This window comes from Poecilia latipinna, unplaced genomic scaffold (assembly GCF_001443285.1).
Source record: "Poecilia latipinna isolate Pla-1442-1.1 unplaced genomic scaffold, P_latipinna-1.0 Scaffold3351, whole genome shotgun sequence".
Taxonomy (NCBI): domain Eukaryota; kingdom Metazoa; phylum Chordata; class Actinopteri; order Cyprinodontiformes; family Poeciliidae; genus Poecilia; species Poecilia latipinna.
Window position 1 is genome coordinate 10,459 of NW_015115967.1, and position 19,738 is coordinate 30,196.

The window sequence follows — 19,738 nt, forward strand, 5'->3', positions numbered from 1 at the left end:
CAGCAGTCACTTCCTCTTCAGCTCCTCTGACTAACAGGATGTGGGCTGCTAAGCCCCGCCCTCCTCTGGAAACCTGCTTCTCCAATGAGAGAGAAACGCATCACAAACACACCCAGATCCCTGAAACTATGAGGCCAGACTTAACCTGCTGCTGGAACCATGGAGGGAACATTTACAGGCAGATGAGGGGGATCTGAAACATTTTAACATTTAAGTTCACTTCTAATCACAGACAAGAATAAAAACCTGGTTCTTTCTGATCAGCTGAGCTCAGTTTGTAGTAAAACACTTCATCTTATGAAAATCAGTTCACAGTTTTGTTCCTGCATCTTTTAACTTTCCTGAGAAAAATTTATTTTCTGTCAGGAATGAGGTTCCTTTGGTTCTTCCACAGCAAGTTTTCACCAAGGTTCAATAAAATTCTTTAGGACCCAGTTCTCAGTCACATGTTTGGATAAAGTAAAGTTATATTTCTATTTCATTATGGTTTAATGGAGGAGGAATATTTAACTCAACACTAATGACTGAGGTTTATTAAAGGGAAAAAGAAATGAATGATGCTGATTATCCATAAAAATAAAACTGGAACAAAAGATTGGATTATAAGGAGAAAATAAATCAGCTTTTATAAACTATGATCACCAAAACAGTTTATATTGAAACATATTTAATAGTTCATTGAAGAGAGTTTTAATCTGATGCCTGCATGGAAACATGTTGGGATCAACTGAAGAAGTTGGTTTGTATCAGCAGTAAAACAGGAAAAGCAGGTTCTGAGTTCTCACTTTCGCTTTCAGTTGTAACTTGGTGACATAGCAGCTGAATCCAGAGACTAAACCCAGTTTAAGTCCTGGATTAAACCACTTTAACTCCTGGATTAAACCAGTGTAACTCCTGGATTAACCAGTGTAACTCCTGGACTCTCCAGCAGGTTTTCTCTGGGGGATCTGCAGAATCTCCTCCTGAGCCTTCAGACGGATCGACACCAACAGACTGAAGGTGAGCCGACTGTCAGCTGGTCTGACTGCAGCAGGAGTCTGATCATGTTTGCTGCTTTTGAATCATTCAGAAACAGAATCATCAGGTTTTCACTCAGATTGGATCAGGCTGGTGAAGCAGCAGGAAGGAATCCAGACATTTTAGACTCTGTCACTCAGCCTGCCTCCATTTTGAATCGGCTCCACTCATTCTGAACACCGACCCGTTACTTTGTTTGAGCCTTTTGGTAGATGTTCATACAGCAGACAATACAGATAACTGTACACCTAAATATAGTTCTGTTTAATAATCATATGTTACCCAACAACAACGCTGCTGTCAGACCAGGAAGTACAGAAACATTCATGTTTCCTGGAGCTTTTTGGAGTAAATTATTAATAAAATTCAATAAATAATTTTTAGTTTTTCCATTTGCAAATGATTTAAGATCAGAATAACAAGAATTTGTTCAGTTTCCTCTCACTAACATAACACCTGCTTCGAGTGAACATTTTCTAAAGCAGGAAGTGGGATCATTTAGCCGCTGCTGCCCTCTAGTGGTTGAACTCTGGGTGTAAATATTGCAGTGACGTGTTATTTTGTGCTGGTTTGTTTCCTCATTATCTTGTGATTCAGGTTCTGTTTAGTGGTTTGTTAGATGATTTCATGGCATGTTTGAGTTTTTTTTTTTGCATTAAAAATGATAAAAACTATCATCTCAATACATCAATATGTTCTCTGTGGTTTGCAGTCACAGGCCGTTTTCCTCAACTTTTCTACCAACAGTATGATAGTTAAGAGTATTTCACTGTAAAATGATTTTAAGTAAGTAATTAAATCTGGTATGATGCATATATCACCACCTAATGTTAAGTTTGCACGTTATGGTTGCATAGAAAACTCTTGTACACAGCAAATCCAGGAGGCCCAGATTAACTCTGTCAGATTTGATTTCAACACTTTTAAAGTGTCTATATGGCTCCACAGCAGAAAGTGTTAATTTAACTCTTTTTGGAGAGTTAGTACCTTAACTCTAATAAAGTGTCAGATATCAAATCTGCTGGAGTTAATCATTTAACACTTACTAACACTAATTCAGTGTTAGATCTTAATATTAACTCCCTCAGAGTACTTCTTTAACTTCTTCAGAGTTATTTGTAATTAATATTAAATAGGTACTTTATTGTGTTGAACTTTTAAAAATTCTTTGGAAAATAAACATTTAATAAAGAGGCAATGATTTTCTCAAATGCATTTATTTAAACATATGCACCATAATTACAAAACATATTACAACATGGAATAATGTGCATGTTTCACAGTTTCAAAAACTGAGAAAACTGTAAATGATAAAAATCGAATGTTGTGATTCAGAGATATTTAAAAATGTTTAGTTTGAAATGTAGGAAACTGTTTACATAAATAAGTTTAAATAACTCTTCCCTATTGATTATGTGACCCTGTGGAGAACAACAATGACTAACCTCTTACTCTTCTGTCCAGTTGCTGAGTAAAGGACATAATGGCTGCTGGTGAGTAAAATGAATAAACTGAGACTTCATTAGGGAAATGTTACTGTAATGTTTATCAGGATCTTTTTGACTTGTAGGTTTATGATTAAATGTGATAACAAACTCAAATTAATTAATAGTCTGTTTGAAAATGGCCACATTTTCTTTCCAGGGTTGTTTTGAACTCGTTTTTAATGTGTGTATTAATCTATTATTAATGTCTGAATCTCATTTTAACCTTTATACTTTAAGAACAGATTTAAAAACACATTTTACTGGGGTTCTGTGGTGGCGCATGTGCAAAGCATGACCCACACATGAAAGCCTTAGTCTGCATAGTAGTGGTCACAGGTTCGATTCCCAGCCTGGTGACATTCACCACATGTCTTCTCTCATTACCCTCTTTCCTGTTGAACTTTTTTCAAATAAAGGCAACTAGAGCCAACAAAACCTAAAATAATCCCACACATTTTGGTGGCAAAAGAAAGAGAGGACCTTATTTTTCATTACTATCAAGTTGTGTCTTTGTAAAAACAACCATAAAAACATTTTTGAATTTAATTTCCTCTCCTAGATTTTCCCCCCATCAGAAGAAGCAGCAGTTTTGAATTCCAGCGACCTGACCGTAAGTTTAAACTGAATGTTATACTCTGGTTTTAAAATCTGGCCATTACCTTCAAGGGAAGTTCTGCTGAAAATAATCTCTCTTTTAGCTCAGTCTGGACTTTCTCCCATTGACTTGGATTGTCTCCAGTAGAGTTTCTATTGGGCCAATCAGCAAACAGAAGGAGAAGTTGTGAACAATGATGTTGATTTTCTGCTCCGTTTCAGATTTGTGGTCTGCCTTTAGTTTTAGTTGGTGGTGGAGGAAATGAAGGAAACCGTTCAGTCCATGTTGGTCACGTTTCCAAATATTGAATTCACATTAACAGCCGCCTCATTCAGATCGGATGTTAGTTCACGGTTCAAGCAAAACTGGTGCATTACGTTTGCTAACAAACAAACATTAGAAATTGGGTAAAATTTAAACCTCACAATAGTCCATGCTTCTAGTAAGCAACTGTTTCTCAACAGCTGATAGTTCAATGCCTGTTTGGGTGGAGGACTCATCAAACAGAGCTCTCCTTTTTGATGTGACCCCTCACATTTTTCTATTTCTAGCAACAACTGTATTGATTTGGAATGATTTTTGTTTTTGTTGCAGTTAAACAAAGACCTGCTGCTCTGAACCTGGTTCTGTTTGGTCCCAGTGACCCACTGAAGGCGTCAGCAGCCAGAGCCATTCTAGGTCATGAGGATCTTCCTTCACAGCGTGTCAGAAAGCAGGGAGAGGCGTTTGGACGTCAGGTTTCTCTGGTGGAGCTGCCTGCCTTGGGTGGAAAAGCTCAGCAGGAAGTGATGGAGGAATCCTTCAGGTGTGTCTCCCTCTGTGACCCTGAGGGTGTCCACGCCTTCATCCTGGTCCTACCTGTGGGTCCCCTCACTGATGAAGACAAGGGAGAGTTACACACCATCCAGGACACATTCAGCTCCAGAGTCAATGACTTCACCATCGTCCTCTTCACCACAGATCCTGAACATCCTGATGTTGGTAACTTTATAGAGAACAAGGACATCCAGGATCTCCTCCAGATCTGTGGAGGAAGATATTTAGTTCTGAACATCAGAGACAGACGGCAGATCAGAGGACTGATGGAGACGGTGGAGACGATTAGTACATCCAATAATACAGCACAAAGTTATACAACAGTAATGTTTGCAAATACCCAGAAGGACAGACTCATACAACAACAGCAAGAACTAGAAGAGCTCAAGAAGGAGAAGATTGCCCGTAAGTATTCAGCATTTTTCAAAATCTGAACTCCTGCCTTCTGCTTCCATCTTTAGACTTCATTGAATATTTAATGTTTTAATGTTTCAGGTGACAAGAAAAACTCTCCTGAGTGTCTCAGGATTGTCCTGATTGGAAAAACTGGAACTGGGAAGAGTTCATCAGGAAACACCATTTTGGGTAGAAAAGCTTTTGCGTTTGGATCAAGTCAAACATCAGTAACTAAACGCTGTCAGAGAGAGAAGGGTGAAGTGGATGGTCGTTCTGTCGTTGTGGTCGACACTCCTGGTCTGTTTGGCAACACGCTCACCCCCAACCAGGTGGATGAGGAGCTGCTGAAGTGCATCAGCCTGCTGGCCCCGGGGCCACACGTCTTCCTGCTGGTGCTGCAGGTCGGCAGATTCACAGAGGAGGAGAACAAGACGTTAAAACTCATCAAGAAGAACTTTGGTGTAGATTCAGAAAACTTCACCATCATTCTTTTTACCAGAGGAGACGACCTGGAGTATGAGGACAAGTCCATTGAAGAGTATGTTGAAAAGGACTGTGAGGAGCCCTGTAAGAAGCTGATCAGCGACTGTGGAGGAAGATACCATGTGTTCAATAATCATTCAAAATGGAGGCAGATACAAGTCAGAGAGTTGATCAGGAAAATTGACACCATGGTGAAGGAGAATGGAGGAAACTGCTTCACCAGCAAGGCGCTGCAGGAGGAGGTGAAGAGGATCCTGGAGGAGAAAGAAGGAGAAATGAAGAAACTGAGGGAGGAACTACAGAAGAAACATGAAGAAGAAACAGAATCACTGAGAAGAAAAATGGAAGAACACAGAGAAGAGATGGAAAAAGAGAGAAAACAGAGAGAAGAACAATTTAAAGAGATGGAAGAAAACAACTGGAAGGAGCGAGAGCAGAAAGAGAGAGAACAGAGAGAAAGAGAAGAGGAAGAGAAGAAAAGAAAAGAGGAGGAAGAACGACAACAACATCAGTGGGAGGAAGGACGACAAGATTTAGAGAAAAAGATCAAACAGGAATCAGAAGAAAAGGAAACAATCGACAGAAAACTGGAAGAGAAGAGAAAACAGATGGAGGAAAAACGAGACGCCTGGGAGACGGAAAGAAAGGAGTGGTGGGAAAAACGACACCGAGAAGACGGAGAGAGACGAGAAGAACTGAAGAGACTTCACGAGAAATATGAGAAAGAGAGAGAGAAATATGAAAACCAGAGAAGAGAAGATGAGGAGAGGAGGAGAGAAGTGGAGAAGGAGAGGAAAGAACTAGAGGGAAAATATCAGAAACAACTGGAGGAAGTAAAGAGGAAGTTTGAGGAGGAAGCCAGAAAACAAGCAGAAGAATCCACCGCAAAGAAAGATTAAATCCAAAAATGATGGTGAAACAGATCATGTTTGATATAAAACAAGAAATGTTCTAAAAAATGATTAAAAAGCTTCTGAGAAAGTTAAGTTGTAGACGGGTTATAAATATCTGGAGTGGAGGAAAGTAGAGCCAGAAGTTATCAGTTAGTTACAGGATCATCCAACAGGTGAGAAAAGGTCAGTAAAGGTCAGTAAAGGTCATCAGACTCACAGGATTCAATAATCAGATCAGTTCATGTTGTTTTTATTATGATGAATTTACTAAACTTTATGTTTTTATACAGATACATTTATTTATTCTTATTACATAAACTCATTGTTCTTCTTTCTAAGACCAGCTGCTGTTGTAGATTTACTGTCATTTTTCCCAAAAGACTCAAAATAATAAGTTTCTGAATCTTGATAATTCATCAAAAGTTGTTTGACTTTTTAAAATCTGAACTTTTATGTATTTTTACATTCTTGTTCTGATGTTCATTCAGTAAAAGCTGTTAAAAATTAAAGTTTACAAATTAGTTGTAACATATCTAGTGAGTTTTTTTGTACAAATATTTTTATATGTTTGTGTTTAAGCTGGTTTTAATAACTACTAATTCCTTTGAAGGAAGTTCATATGATTCTCTACATGGTTTTTGACAAACAGACATGAAAGTCTGATTTTTAAATGGAGATTTTATTTAATTTCAAACAGATAAACCTCAAAAATGCAGGTAAACATTTTATTAAAAACAGGTCAATAAAACAAACGGACATGTTTTACACGTGTGTTTCTGATGCTGCAGACATTCATTAGTGACGGCAGAAATGAATGAATTTTGATTATAGATTATTGATCCATCAGTGTATTAATGTCGTCCTTCAGATTATCTTAAAGCTGAAATCTCGCCTGGTTGGATGATTCCTCCGAATGCAGCAGGTCCAGTTGATGCCAAACCTTCATTCTAACAGAATCATTTTCTGAAGTTACTATGAATGTTGAAGAGTAAATGAAGAGAAAACAGAGAATGTGTGATTTTCAGTTGAAATGAACTCATTCATTCATCAAATGAATGAATGAGCTGCTCTGCATGTTTAACCTCACAAATAAAACTGCAGGTACTGAAGGATTAAACTTCATTTTTTCCAGAAACATTTAAACTTTTTGTTGCTCATTTAGTATGAAGGTGGCACTTTGAATTCATTATTAAAATGATGTATAATATGTATTTTCTGTGTTTTGAAATCAATGTTCACATAATCATAACTTTACTTTGTATATAAGGTAAATTAGTGTGGATATGATTGGCTCCAATATGACATTTGGTTATTGTATATCAAAAGTTGAAGTTGAAAAATATGTTTTTGTTTTTGGTTGTATTGGTTCATTTGATTTGTTTTGTATGAACTGATTTTAAATAAAGATATTAAGTTTATTTATTTATTTATTTTATTTCAAACAGACTGAAAAGACAACCAAGAAAACAAACAAAACACAATAGAATAAAACAAACATAAGAAATAAAATGTAAAACAAATTATTCTGCCCATGTGACATGTAAATTTTATATTTTCTGTTCGAAAAGGAGCAGGTAGAAGATATAATGTCTTATAATGTCCTGCCCCTTTCCTGCTTGACAATTTATCAATTAACTTTCAGAACATCAAAAAGAAACAACTTGTTTCCATTTTACATGATGTTTGATTATGCACAATTATTTAAATACTATTTATATCATCAATTACATTAAAGACTATTAAACAATCATCTTATATATCATATTTTGAAATAAGCTCAGTTTTAACGAGTTTTTTAAATTGGTTTACATTTGTACTTTTTCTTAACTCATTCAGTCCATTCCAGACATTTACTCCACACACAGATGAACACAAACTCTTCCTGGTTGTTCTGTAGGAAGTTTGATGTTTGTCTACAGTGAAGAAAATGAGAACCAGACTCTGAATCTGATGCTTCACATTTTTACTGAAGATACTTTTTGCCAGGGGTCCCCAAACTTTTTCCTGCGAGGGCCACATGACTGTTCCCTATAGGACACTTGCAATTTTAGCAAAACTGAATTTGGACTACAAAGAAGCTGTGATGGAAAAAATGACAGATTCTGAAAATTGATTAGCAGGAAGTGATGATGCTGTTCAGCAGTTCAGCAGCAAATGCACTGATGTCATAGAAAAGAAAATAGAAAAAAATGAACAGACTGAATAATGCAATGAAAAAGAAAATAAAGATATCGACGCAGCACCAAGAGAGAATAAAGTTATATTTTTTTGCCATCAAAGTACACAAAAAATGTTCTTATGGGCTACAGAAGTGGCTTTTGCATCGTCTCCTTTAATTTCAAAAGTAATTTAAAATACAAAAATAAACTATTTTATATACAAGTAATTTTTTTAATTCACTAAATACATCAGCAGTATAAAATACTACAAAAATAAATAATGGAGACATTTTCTTAACAGAATCTAAATAATGCATAGGGAAATTTGTGAAATTTAAAATGACAGTTGTTTTGGCCTTGTGGGAGCTGGTTTGCTGTTTTTCCACCAGGAGGAGCCATGAGGTTGCTGTCCGATGGAGGATGGTTCATCAGACAGCGGCTTCATCAACGTGAGCACAAGAGGAGCAGGCGGCCAGTTCTCCAGGCCTCAGTGTTAACCAGGTATGGTACTCTGAGCTCCAAGCTTTTTCCTGTGTTCCTAGCAACCTGAACTTTCCTCTAACCTCCTCGAAAGGTTTCCTCTCATGGCACCGTGAAAAATACCCTTTATGTTACCCGAGATCATCAGATCCACATCCAAGAACCTCTGCTGAAAATTCATCTGGTTCCCCACCTTTGACTGGCGAAGATCCGCTCCTCGATCTACAGATTGTTCGACTACCTGCCCGCCCTCAACGCTTCTTCTGTCAGCAACCAGAAACTCCTCCAGCCATCTGAATCTGGACCGGGCAGCTCCTTCTCCCACAAGCAACCCAGGCTGAAGTGCCCCATCCTCTCCCCCGTGGCGGATTTATGTCTCACTCAGAAAACCTATTTCAGTTTCATTCCGACCATCCACTTACTGCCTTCAGATCTCAGAGGATCCTGATTATGTGATCCTGATCACATATTCTGATTCCTGGGCAATCGTTGATCTGTTCAAAATAAACTTTATCTGATTTTTCCATCTTCTGTTTGTGTTCTGCATGTGTAGTGCTGTTTGTCAAACCAAACATCCAATAAAAGTTCCACCAAGCCACTGAGGCACTGGGGTCAAGTTTCTGGACGCAGGCAAAAGAAGGTTCAATGTCCAAACTTATTGATTGTTTCTTGATTATTTATTTTTCTCTTTTTTAAAACAATTACAGAGATGAAACTTTCCTTTGTGCTCTTCCTCTCTTGCTCTGTTAAAAACCATCGGCCCCAAACCCAAATGCCTGCTGGTCCTTCAGGCCCCTGCACTTATAGAAAGTGGACTGACCCACATTACTACCTGTTTTACTTAGAAAATGAATAAATAAAACCAAAAATAAATAAAGTCAACAATAATTAACCTACAAATAAACTCTGTAGATAATACAAAAACAGAAATTTAAGAATAAAGCAACAAATTCAAATCGATAAAGAAATAAAGAAAAATTAGCTTCAACAAGCAGCACTTTAATAAACTTTATAAATCTTAAACACATCAACAGAAAACAAGCATTACTACACAAATAGATGAAAACTATAACATGGCTGTCAGTTTGATTTCTTGATTATTTCCACCTGGAGAAGCTGTGGTGGCAGCCGGCCGTTTGTACTGAGCCAGGAAATGAATATGGCTGAATATTCAAACAGCTGTGTGGCTGAGATTAACCGGACATTGGTGGGACACAAGCATGAGCATTTACTTCATTAAATCATAAAGTTTGAACACTATAAAATCAGAAGTAATAAAATGATGATAGTCTGAAGCTCCAGCAGGAAGAGGTGAAGTAAAAATGGTTCTGCTTGTTTTATTTAAACATGCAAACATCCATCAGGTCCAACAAAGACACAGTCTGGAAATGAAACTGGTTTATATCAACAGGTCAGATCCAACTAACTAACTAACTAACTAACTAACTAACTAACTAACTAACTAACTAACTAACTAACTAACTAACTAACTAACCTGTTTTTAAAGATGTTTTGATAAATAGCTCATTTGTCCTTGATAGTTGCTAAACTGTATTAAAATGATTCACCAAAGGAAGAGCAGCGAGAAACGAACCAAATGCAAACAGATTATTAAACACTTTTCATTTTAACTCAACATATTTACATTTTCAAAGTATGAGTCTGATGCTTTTCATCAAGATTATTTTAAGTGATAATCAGCCTCCACTTCCGTGGCCATAAAAAGGTCATAAAAGACCTTAAAGGAAAAAAAAACATAAAAAATGAGCAAAAATAGGAACAAAATAAGGGCAGAAATAAAGAAAAGGAAGCAAAAGCAACAAATGAGTAAATTCAGCTTCCTCTGGGCTAAAAGAATCAAAATGTTCTATTTGCATATATTTATCAGCAGCCATCTAAATAAAATGTTTAAATTTAAAACTGATGAATTATTGAACAGCTTCACTTTGTAGATCTGAGTCAGAGAATGAAAGCTGAACTTTATTTCAATAACTGATCAGATCCATGTTGTTCTAATCAGAATCGAAAACATATTTCTGTCATATTTAAACTTTTCCAACATCATTTCACTGCAGCAATGAAATGAGATTCATGTTTTTAAGTTGAGTTTTAGTTTAAGTTTTGGCTCTAAATTACATTTAAAAGTTATTCCAGTAATAAAAGAAACAAACTGTTGAAGTTTATTAAATTGTTCAGGATTTAAAACCTGTTTAAATGTTGAATGAATGAATGAATGAATGAATGAATGAATGAGAGACAGATCCACCCGGTTCCAGATCCACTAGCAGACAGTAACTACTTTCTGCTCCCAGAGGAGCTTCAGCTTCATCCTGCAGGTTTTACTGCAGTTTCTTCAGCAGCAGAACAGAAACGCTGAACTCAAAGAGCAAAGATGAACTTCACCAGATGAACAGTTCAGTTCCAGCTGCAGATCCATGAGGACATTAAGAGGGAAAATAAAGCACTAAACACTGATTACCAAACACAGTAGCATTTTGTTTCTCCTTTTTGATAAACATCAACTTTATAAATATAACTTATTATTCAAGAAAGAGAAACTGAGTCATTTAGTTTGTTTCTCTGCTTTAATCAAACATCTTATGATTATTATTTCAGTGTCAGTGAAGAAAATCCCAAAGACCTGCAAGGAAATAATTTAGTTTTTCAGCTCAGAGAGAGAAAACCGATTTCTGTTGACCTTTAATGTCATCATAAACATTTGAGCAGTTTAATATTTCTCTTCTTTCTCCGTAGATCCAGCCGTCGGTTTCAGACGTTCGTTTCTTCTCTCATCATGGGAAGCGTCTCGTCCAGTAAGTCCTTCAGTTGGTCTCAGGTTTGGTTTCTGCGTCAAAAGAGATCAAATAGATTGTGAAAAATAAAAGGTCCCTTATGACACCAAAACAATCATTACATGATGTTCAATAATAACTTTAATTTAAACATATTTAGTGCAAACTTATTGTAATAAACTGAATCCTGATCTCTGAGAGGGATTAACATGTCCCTGATAACTGGAATCAGCAAACAGATGATCTGAAATAATCGTTACCAGAACATTCCTGACTGATTCTGCAGAAACATGAAACAATCATCATGTCAACAATAATTCAGGATCTTATTTGTTCGGCTCCAGGTGCTGCAAACCCAGAATATCAGGAGGGAAAACACACAGACATGGTTGGTAAACACATCTTCAGTTATCTATTAATGTTTGGCATTAAAATATATTTGATAGATTATTTTTAATCTGCTGCATTTGGACGGAGGCAGCAGGTCGTTTGGGTCTGAGAGGTTCTGATGGGGAAATAGTTTTATTTCTGCTGCTGCTCAGTTTATTCTGAACTGTGATCCGTTTGCTTCATCCCAACATCTTTTAGTTTTCTGGAGACAAACAAATTCAACCTGAACCTCATTATCACCTTCACCTGGTGTTACAATCATCCTGCAGCCAATCAGAGCTCAGAGATTTACTGTCTACATCATAAAGTACAAAATACTTCATCTCCTTCCCTAAATAACCCAGAGCCTTTTCACTCTGAAACATTTAATCATCCATCGTCCAACATGCTGTGTTTGTTCTGGCTGTGAATAAAAAATGTCAAAGGTTATTAAGAAAGTTGGTAATTTAATCCCAATTTTTTCCAGCGTTACAGGCAGGAAGTAAAGAGGTCTGGTCATGTGACCTTTCACTCGATACATAAAATAGAGTAGACACTGTTATTTAACTTAAAAACTTCAATTAGTTGCTAAAAGTCAAAACAATTATTTTAGAGGTTCAGAAGTTAGAAAAAATGTCTGGTAACAATTGTTGGTGGGATTAAACGGGTTAATTATCAAGGCTCACCTGTTTATCAGGATTAATGGCTCAGAAGCTCTTAGTCTCTATCCTGATAATCTGGTGACGTTTTATAGGAAATTCTTTCACTGACACTTTTAAACAGAAATGTGGACATGATTATAAAACCTCTCTACAAATATAAGAGTTTTTAACAAAATACTTCAGCTTCCAGGTAAAATACTTCAGTCATGGTTACATTGTTATGTCATAGTTTCTATTTGGACCCAAATGCAGACAGGAAGGAGAAAACCCAAATAAAATCTCCAGAGCAGCGATGAATGGACCAGAACCCAGAACCGCCTGAGTTAAACAGAATCCAGAGAGGAAAGGAAGCAGACTGAAGGTTTGACTGACAGGAGACAGAGAGGATGAAATGATGAAGATGTTCAGACGTTCAGAGCTGCAGTCAAACAGGAAGAAGCTGCTCTGCTCATGGTTTCATACCTGCATGATGTCATAGTGAGTCTCACCTGGAGCCATCATGACAGAACATCGTCTTCAATCAGAGCCTCTTTGGTTCTGGGCAGTTTACTGTTTTATAATTAACTAAGGTTATAAGATAATTTAATTAAAAAGAACAAAACCAGAAACACGTTCCCATGGTGACGTTTTGAGTTCCTTACAGATTATAATAATTTATTCTAATCTTTCCAACGATGCTAAACATGGAAATAAAAACAGAAGAAAATATGATCATTTGAATGTTGGATTCTGCAAACAGGGTCAGTGAGAAGTTTGACCCTGATGGGCAGCCTGAGTGTGTGAACGCTGCAGTTTATGACTTTTACTAATATACATATGTTTTATAACCGGCTGCACAGTGGCGCAGTTGGTAGAGCTGTTGCCTTGCAGCAAGAAGGTTCTGGGTTTGATTCCCAGCCTCAGTCTTTCTGCATGTTCTCCCTGTGCATGGTGGGTTTTCTCCGGGTTCTCCAGTTTCCTCCCACAGTCCAGAAACATGTCAGGTTAATTGGCCTCTCCAAATTGCTCCTAGGTGGTTGTGTGTCTCTGTGTCGCCCTGCAACAGACTGGTGACCATCCGGCTCTCGCCTGGAACGTTAGCTGGAGAGGCGGCAGCACCGATCCTGACCCCACCAGGGACAAGGGTGTAAAGAAAATGGATGGATATACACTGCTCAAAAAAATAAAGGGAGCACTCAAATAACACATCCTGGATCTGAATGAATGAAATATTCTCATTGAATACTTTGTTCTGTACAAAGTTGAATGTGCTGACAACAAAATCATCAATGGAAATGAAATTTATTAACCAATGGAGGCCTGGATTTGGAGCCACACACAAAATTAAAGTGAAATGTTCCCTTTATTTTTTTGAGCAGCATCAGAAGTTACAACCATAACTTCTGATGCTTGTTTAATAAAATGTTGATGAAAGTTATAAAATATGATTTAATGTTTCAGCTGCTGATAAAAATCTTTTAAAAACCACATAATGTTTTTTCCCACATGATCTTTTCAGGTATCAAATGTTTTTACTGAAACTGTTTAACCTTTCCAGTTCCTCTGATTTCATTTTTATCTTTAGAAATTCATCCTGTTTGGTTTTTACTCCCAGAACAGAAAAGAACCAAAACCAGGAGATCTGATTGAGATCTTCCGGGTCGGATACAAACACTGGGCCATCTACATCGGCAGTGGATTCGTGGTTCACCTTGTGGTGAACGGTGAGTCTCACACATATTAAGATTTAAAGTGAATCAACAGATTAAAATGTGATATTATAGAGAACAGATTCATTCCTGTTTCTCTGCATGGAGTTCAGCAGGAACTGCTGAGAGACGCTCTGCTGACCTCAGGATGGAGGAAACATTTGGTGGAAGTTTAGATTTAAAACGGAGGAAGGAACAGGGCCGGCTGTATGCTGGGGCAAAAGGGGGCTGTGCCCCCTCAAATGAAACTTGCCGCAAATAACCGAACATCTCCTTTATCTGAGGTTCTGCTGTGCATCGCGCTGAGCAGCCTGTGGTCTGTCTGTCTGCGGTCAGGCTGCAGCTGAAACTACTCAGCTGCTAGTAAACAGCCAATCAGCATTCAGTATTCACCGCTAGTAAACAGCCAATCAGCATTCAGTATTCAAACGAGCCTCACAAGAGCCAGATCCCGCTCCCTGCTAGCCAACCTGCTTGCCAATGATGGCGACTTTATCTGTCAAGTTGTCCAAACCTTAAATATGCACGAAAGGAGGACAATGTTTTGCTAACACTACAGCTACAAAACAAGCCCCAAAGTTTCACAGGTCAGTAAAAGGTTTTAATTTAAAAATATATCGAGGGAGGTGGAAGTAGGTCAGTTATGTTCCCTTGACTTCAACAACCTTCGCATGTTGTGCTGCGCAGTTCGGTGTGTTTCGGTTCCGTTTATAAGGGACCCTCACACCAGCTCCGTGACAGAGCATCAGTCCAGCAGGTTTTTAACTTATGAACCCCGCTGGGTTTACTGGTAGTAATCACAAAATAAACATCAAGACTGAAAAAAACTGTTACGGACTGAATATTCTGTCTTTTTGTGGGAAATGTTTGCGTTTTTGGCGCTGAATCCTGATAACGCAGCGCTGCTCGCTCAGCTATCGGATTTGTTGTCACTCGGTTGTTATGGCAACGGATCTGCGTGTAAAGCATACATTTGGTCCAAACTAATTTTTCCAAGAAAATGAAAGAAGATGAACTAGGTGAGTTCCTGAGACAGTTTGAATTGTGTAAAAATGTTAATAATTCATCAAAGGGAAACTGAAAACTTCTGCAACGATGCAACACCTCCTTAACATTCCCCCCCCCCCCTCATGTATCCATGGCTAGAACCGCCCGGAAGGAATCTGTCATGTTCTGGGATGTTTTAATATGAATTATTAACTATTTAAACTTTTGAAACATTACAGGTTTGGGCTCCAGCTCCAGCTGCTCCCTGCCTGCACCAGGAGAGATGGGCGTTGTGATGAAGGAGAAGCTGGAGGACGTGGTGGGTGGAGACAGGTGGAGAATCAACAATTATCTGGATAAAAAACACAAACCTCAGCAGATTTACACCATCGTGAAACAGGCTGTTGGGTTCATTGGGACTCGGCTGCCGTACAACCTGGTGAGCAGCAACTGTGAGCATTTTGCCACCGACCTGCGCTACGGGAAGTCAACGTCTCTGCAGGTAGGAGGTCAGAGGAAGACGGAGCGAAGTTTCAGATCGGCTGCTGAAATCAGAGTCAGCAGGTTGAGATCAGCTCACAGCAATAAAACAGCTTTACATCATGAAACAAGCAGCAAACATTACATTTATCACCATCACACTAGAAACATGAAACATTGATCAATGTTCCAGCTATCTGTGTTTTTCCTGAAGGCTCTCTGTCGCCCCCTGCAGGTGGTCAAAGCTGGAGCAGGTATTGGCGGAACCGTGGCTGGACTGGTTCTGTTTACTGGAAGTTTACTGGGAATCCTGCTGAACAGACGCTGACTGGGACTGATGGGAATAAACATATAAAAATATCCTATTAATACATTTATTAATTGATTTCTGCTAGTTGTAGAAAGTGTTGATCATGATTGTAGAACAGATCATGATCTGAAACTTTTAACAAGTAAATTAATCTTTGTTAATAATGAGGTTGAAAATGACAGAGTTCAGGGATGTAAATCATATAAATGTTGAAATTTATAACAGATTAAAAATGACTGTTGAATCATCATCAGTGTAAATAAAATCTGATATTAATTAGTGGAAAATTATTGATTATAATTTTGCAGTTTGTTTTGGTATGAAGCTATAAAACTGTTAATAAAAAACTTATTAAAATTGGTTTTATTATTTCTAATCAAATGGTTTATTGATCTGTTTATTTTCTTTATAAAATGAACCTGTAACCATGACAACATCAAGTTTATCGATGTATTGATGATTGATCTGAGGAGAAATCCTTCCTCCAGGGTTCTGATGGTTCTGATGGTTCTGTGTAGATGATGGAGGCGGGTCAGCAGGTCAGCGTTTCCACCCTGAGCCAAACGGTGTGGGTCTGGTTCTGTCGGGTCCAGAAGAACTCCTGCAGCTCTGAACATGTCTGACATGGAGCAGATCCTTCCTCTAGTTTCTTTTAACTCCATTTCAGGAGTTTTTGTTGTCGATGAAAATTAGAACAATCCAGATTCTAAGGATCCTTTTTTATTTTTAAACATTGTTTATTAATCCAGTGGGCCAGTTTGTCATGTCTTGTTGTAGTAACCCCCAAACGCCAGCAGGTGGCAGGATCATATGGAGATTTGGAGTCTGAATAATGTGGCGCCTCAACCTGCTATGAAAAATGTTTAGTTTTTATCAGGAAGTGATTTTCTCCCAAATCTATGCTTTTTATAGAAAGTGACATATTTGCTGATATTTCCTAAATATTTTCCAGTTTTTCTTGTTTCTTCAGTCGAGTTGCAGAGGAAGACAAAGCCGCTCCGCTCCGCCGCCTCATGACTCAGGTTCCATGTTTCATTGATCAGAAGATGTTAGTATCAGTTCATAAAACAAAAAGAATTAAAGTAAATACATAGAAAAACTACAAACTGTTTTTTGTGAAAGTGAATTATCCTCATTAACTGAATAATCTAAAGAACATCACTAATAAATACTGATTAAAACTGAAAAGGTGATTGACAGTATTTTTCTTTTCCTTTGACTTGTTGTCAGAGCCACAAAGACTCATCAGACAGATGGTGGTAGTTTAGTAGGTTAGTAGTTTAGTAGTTTAGTGGTTTAGTAGTTTAGTGGTTTAGTAGTTTAGTAGTTTAGTAGTTTGGTAGTTTAGTAGTTTAGTAGTTTGGTAGTTTGGTAGTTTAGTCCTGAAGTCAGAAAGTTGTGGGTTTGATTCCAGCTTCTTGCTCGTTGCTGTACATTTATTCCTAAATTACTAATCTGGGCATAAAGTGTCACTGGGTGAATTAAAGAGGCTGTTAGTAAATAATATTATCTATATAGTTTAATAAAGCTTCACTATGAAGTTTTCACTGATCTCATATGAATCCAATCAATTTACGCTTTTATTCTGAAACTTTTGGATAATTTAACATCCTGGACTCCCAGGTCAAAGTAACAGACTGCAGGTCTATTAAACTGTAAATGATTAACCTGTTATTGGTTATGGATCAGGTTTATTAGTTTAACACATTTCAGCAACAGGGCAGTTCAAAGAGCTTTACATCATAAAAACATCAAGCAGCAAACAGCATTTTATCGAATCCCATAATTAAAATCATGAAACAAATAATCGTCAAATGTTGATCAATGTTCCAGTTAATCAAAGGAAACTTTAATTTTTAAGTTTAATTTTTTAGTCTGGATTAAAAGGAACTCAGTGTTTCAGCTGCTTTTCAGTTTTCTAGAAGTTTGTTCCAGATTTGTGGTGCATAGAAACTGAATGCTGCTTCTCCATGTTTGGTTCTGGTTCTGGATGCAGACCCAGAACCAGAACCAGAGCCTGATCCAACAGCAGCAGATCTTTAAAGTTTTGTGCTGCTGAGCCGTTCAGTGGTTTATAACCTGTAAATGTTCTGATTGGTCAACAACAGATCAGCTTCCCTGGACTTTTAGTTTTTCTTACTGCACAGGATTCAGAAATGATGCGTTCAGGGTCGGTGGAAAACCTCGACCAAAAGTCAAGATGCTGTATTTCCAATTCATCTGGTAATTCTCAGATATCCCAGCTTTTGACCAGCTTTGAACGCATCATTCCCTCTAATCACTCGCTCTCTCCTTCACTACAACCCCCAATATAACAGATTAATTATTCATCTTCAGTCCATTATTCTTGCATCAAACCTGCATAGTTTAGTTTAAATCAGGTGGCTCCATGTAGTTTGATCTCCAGATTGATGCACAGAATCTTCTGCTGTTATTTCAGCTTTTAACTGTCAGAAGCAGCAATGAGTTGATGTTGCTTTTATATTTCAGAAATGTAAATGTCAGTAAAAATTCAGCTGTGCAGTGCAGATAAAGCAGAAACTTATATTGTAATTTGATTATTTGGAATTTAAATGTTTGGTTTGGTTGCAGCTTCTTTAGCCTCATGTTGGTATTTTCTGTAAAAAGGTAAATTGATCATTTGTGAAGTGAGAAACCAAATCAAACTCAACACAGTCGGATGCTATGAGACTAGATTTAACCTTTAACCTTCAACCAGGAAACATCCAGGGAATATTTACAGAGGAGAGTCGACCTGAAACACTTTAACATTTAGAAACCTGGTTCTTTCTGACCAGCTGGAATCATTTCCTCTTATGTGGATGAAAATCAGCTCACTTGTCATGAACTGGGTTGTGGTGGTGAGGATTTAGACGTGGCCACCATGATTTTTAATGAAGGAACAGAGGAGCCAAACTCCAGCCCTCTGCTGTCCTGCAGGCTTTAGATGAGCCTCAGGTAGAAAACACTGGAATGAAACGGCTTCATTTCCTCCTCCTGGTGCAGATCAGGCCTCCAGAGCCTTAATGACCTGATGATTCTGTTCAGGTGGTTCAGGACAGCGACCCTGCAGGAGTTTGACACCTGTGGTCTTGAAGTTCACAGAAACCAGGAAGCACAGGTGATGAAGAAACAAACAGACTTTGGTAGATAAAGGGACGACAAACGACTGGGATCCGGTGGGACACAAGAGACACATTAAATACATGAGGGATAAATCAGGGACACAAGAGACACAGGTGGGATCAACCAACAACACTAAACACTAAACTAACTAGGAAACACACAAAACCCCAAATCAACTCATCACTGAAGGTTTGATTCTGAATGTTTTAACCTTCCAGTAGGAAAAATCTTTTCTGTCAGGAATGAGGTTCCTTTGGTTGGAGAAACAGGAAGTTTGATCCAGGATCAATAAACTCTTTAGATCTCAGTGACAAAGTTCAGAAAATGAAAAGTTACATTTCTGTTTATCTTTGATTATTGGAAGAGACATATTGAACTCCAACACTGACATGTAAGGTTTATTAAAGGGAAAATTAATGATGGTGATTCCCTGAAGGAAATAAATCCAATTGGAAAATGGAGTAATTCAGCATTTTACAGGATTTTAAACCTTTTAACTGTAATGAACTGAAACATGCTGCAGAATCCTTTTATGATCTATGGGCATATAGCTTCTCCATGTCTGTTTTTGGTCCACATTTATCTGCTTCAACGTCTGGTTACTTTCCCCAGCAGCAGAAGGCGGCCATGGCTGACATGATGAACGGTGAGGAGAACCGCCTGCATTGTGAACGGCACCAGAACTCCTTCAGGAGGAAGCAGCCATCAGCAGAGAGACGGCTCTGTATACATCCAGAAGATTAAAGCATATGTAGTCTTATGCTATACATGCACCTTAAGACAGGATGCATTCTCACACCAAATAAAATCCCATAAACATGAGGGGATTTTCTGTCAAAACGTGATTAAGGCCCATTTCCTGCCCAGTGAAATGCAATTTCTGCTTGAACTGACAGTTAAACTCAAAGAGATTATTTCACATAGATATGAAATAATCTGTATTTTATATCTAGATTTCATATAGATATTAAATAATCTGTTGAATAAATAAATACTTT

General features: G+C 37.8%; 2 protein-coding genes across 3 annotated transcripts; both read left to right on the plus strand.

Moving 5' to 3' along the window:
• Nucleotides 1-847: 847 nt before the first annotated feature.
• On the plus strand, nt 848-6,736 carry LOC106940765 (GTPase IMAP family member 8-like). 2 transcript variants are annotated; one of them, XM_015023586.1, is made up of 5 exons: nt 848-999; nt 2,482-2,510; nt 3,064-3,114; nt 3,694-4,320; nt 4,411-6,736. In XM_015023586.1, exons 2-5 carry the CDS (start codon nt 2,501-2,503, stop codon nt 5,691-5,693), a joined length of 1,971 nt encoding a protein of 656 aa, XP_014879072.1. In that variant the 5' UTR covers nt 848-999; nt 2,482-2,500; the 3' UTR covers nt 5,694-6,736. The 2 variants fall into 2 exon arrangements, with proteins under 2 accessions (XP_014879072.1, XP_014879073.1); XM_015023587.1 differs by lacking the exon at nt 848-999 and having other exon boundaries at nt 2,472-2,510.
• A 3,887-nt stretch (nt 6,737-10,623) lies between these two features.
• LOC106940767 (retinoic acid receptor responder protein 3-like) lies at nt 10,624-15,972 on the plus strand. The gene is made up of 6 exons (XM_015023589.1): nt 10,624-10,662; nt 11,081-11,139; nt 11,463-11,506; nt 13,744-13,852; nt 15,064-15,326; nt 15,540-15,972. The coding sequence occupies exons 2-6, from the start codon at nt 11,121-11,123 to the stop codon at nt 15,630-15,632; spliced, it is 528 nt and encodes a 175-aa protein (XP_014879075.1). The 5' UTR covers nt 10,624-10,662; nt 11,081-11,120; the 3' UTR covers nt 15,633-15,972.
• The last annotated feature ends 3,766 nt before the right edge of the window (nt 15,973-19,738 follow it).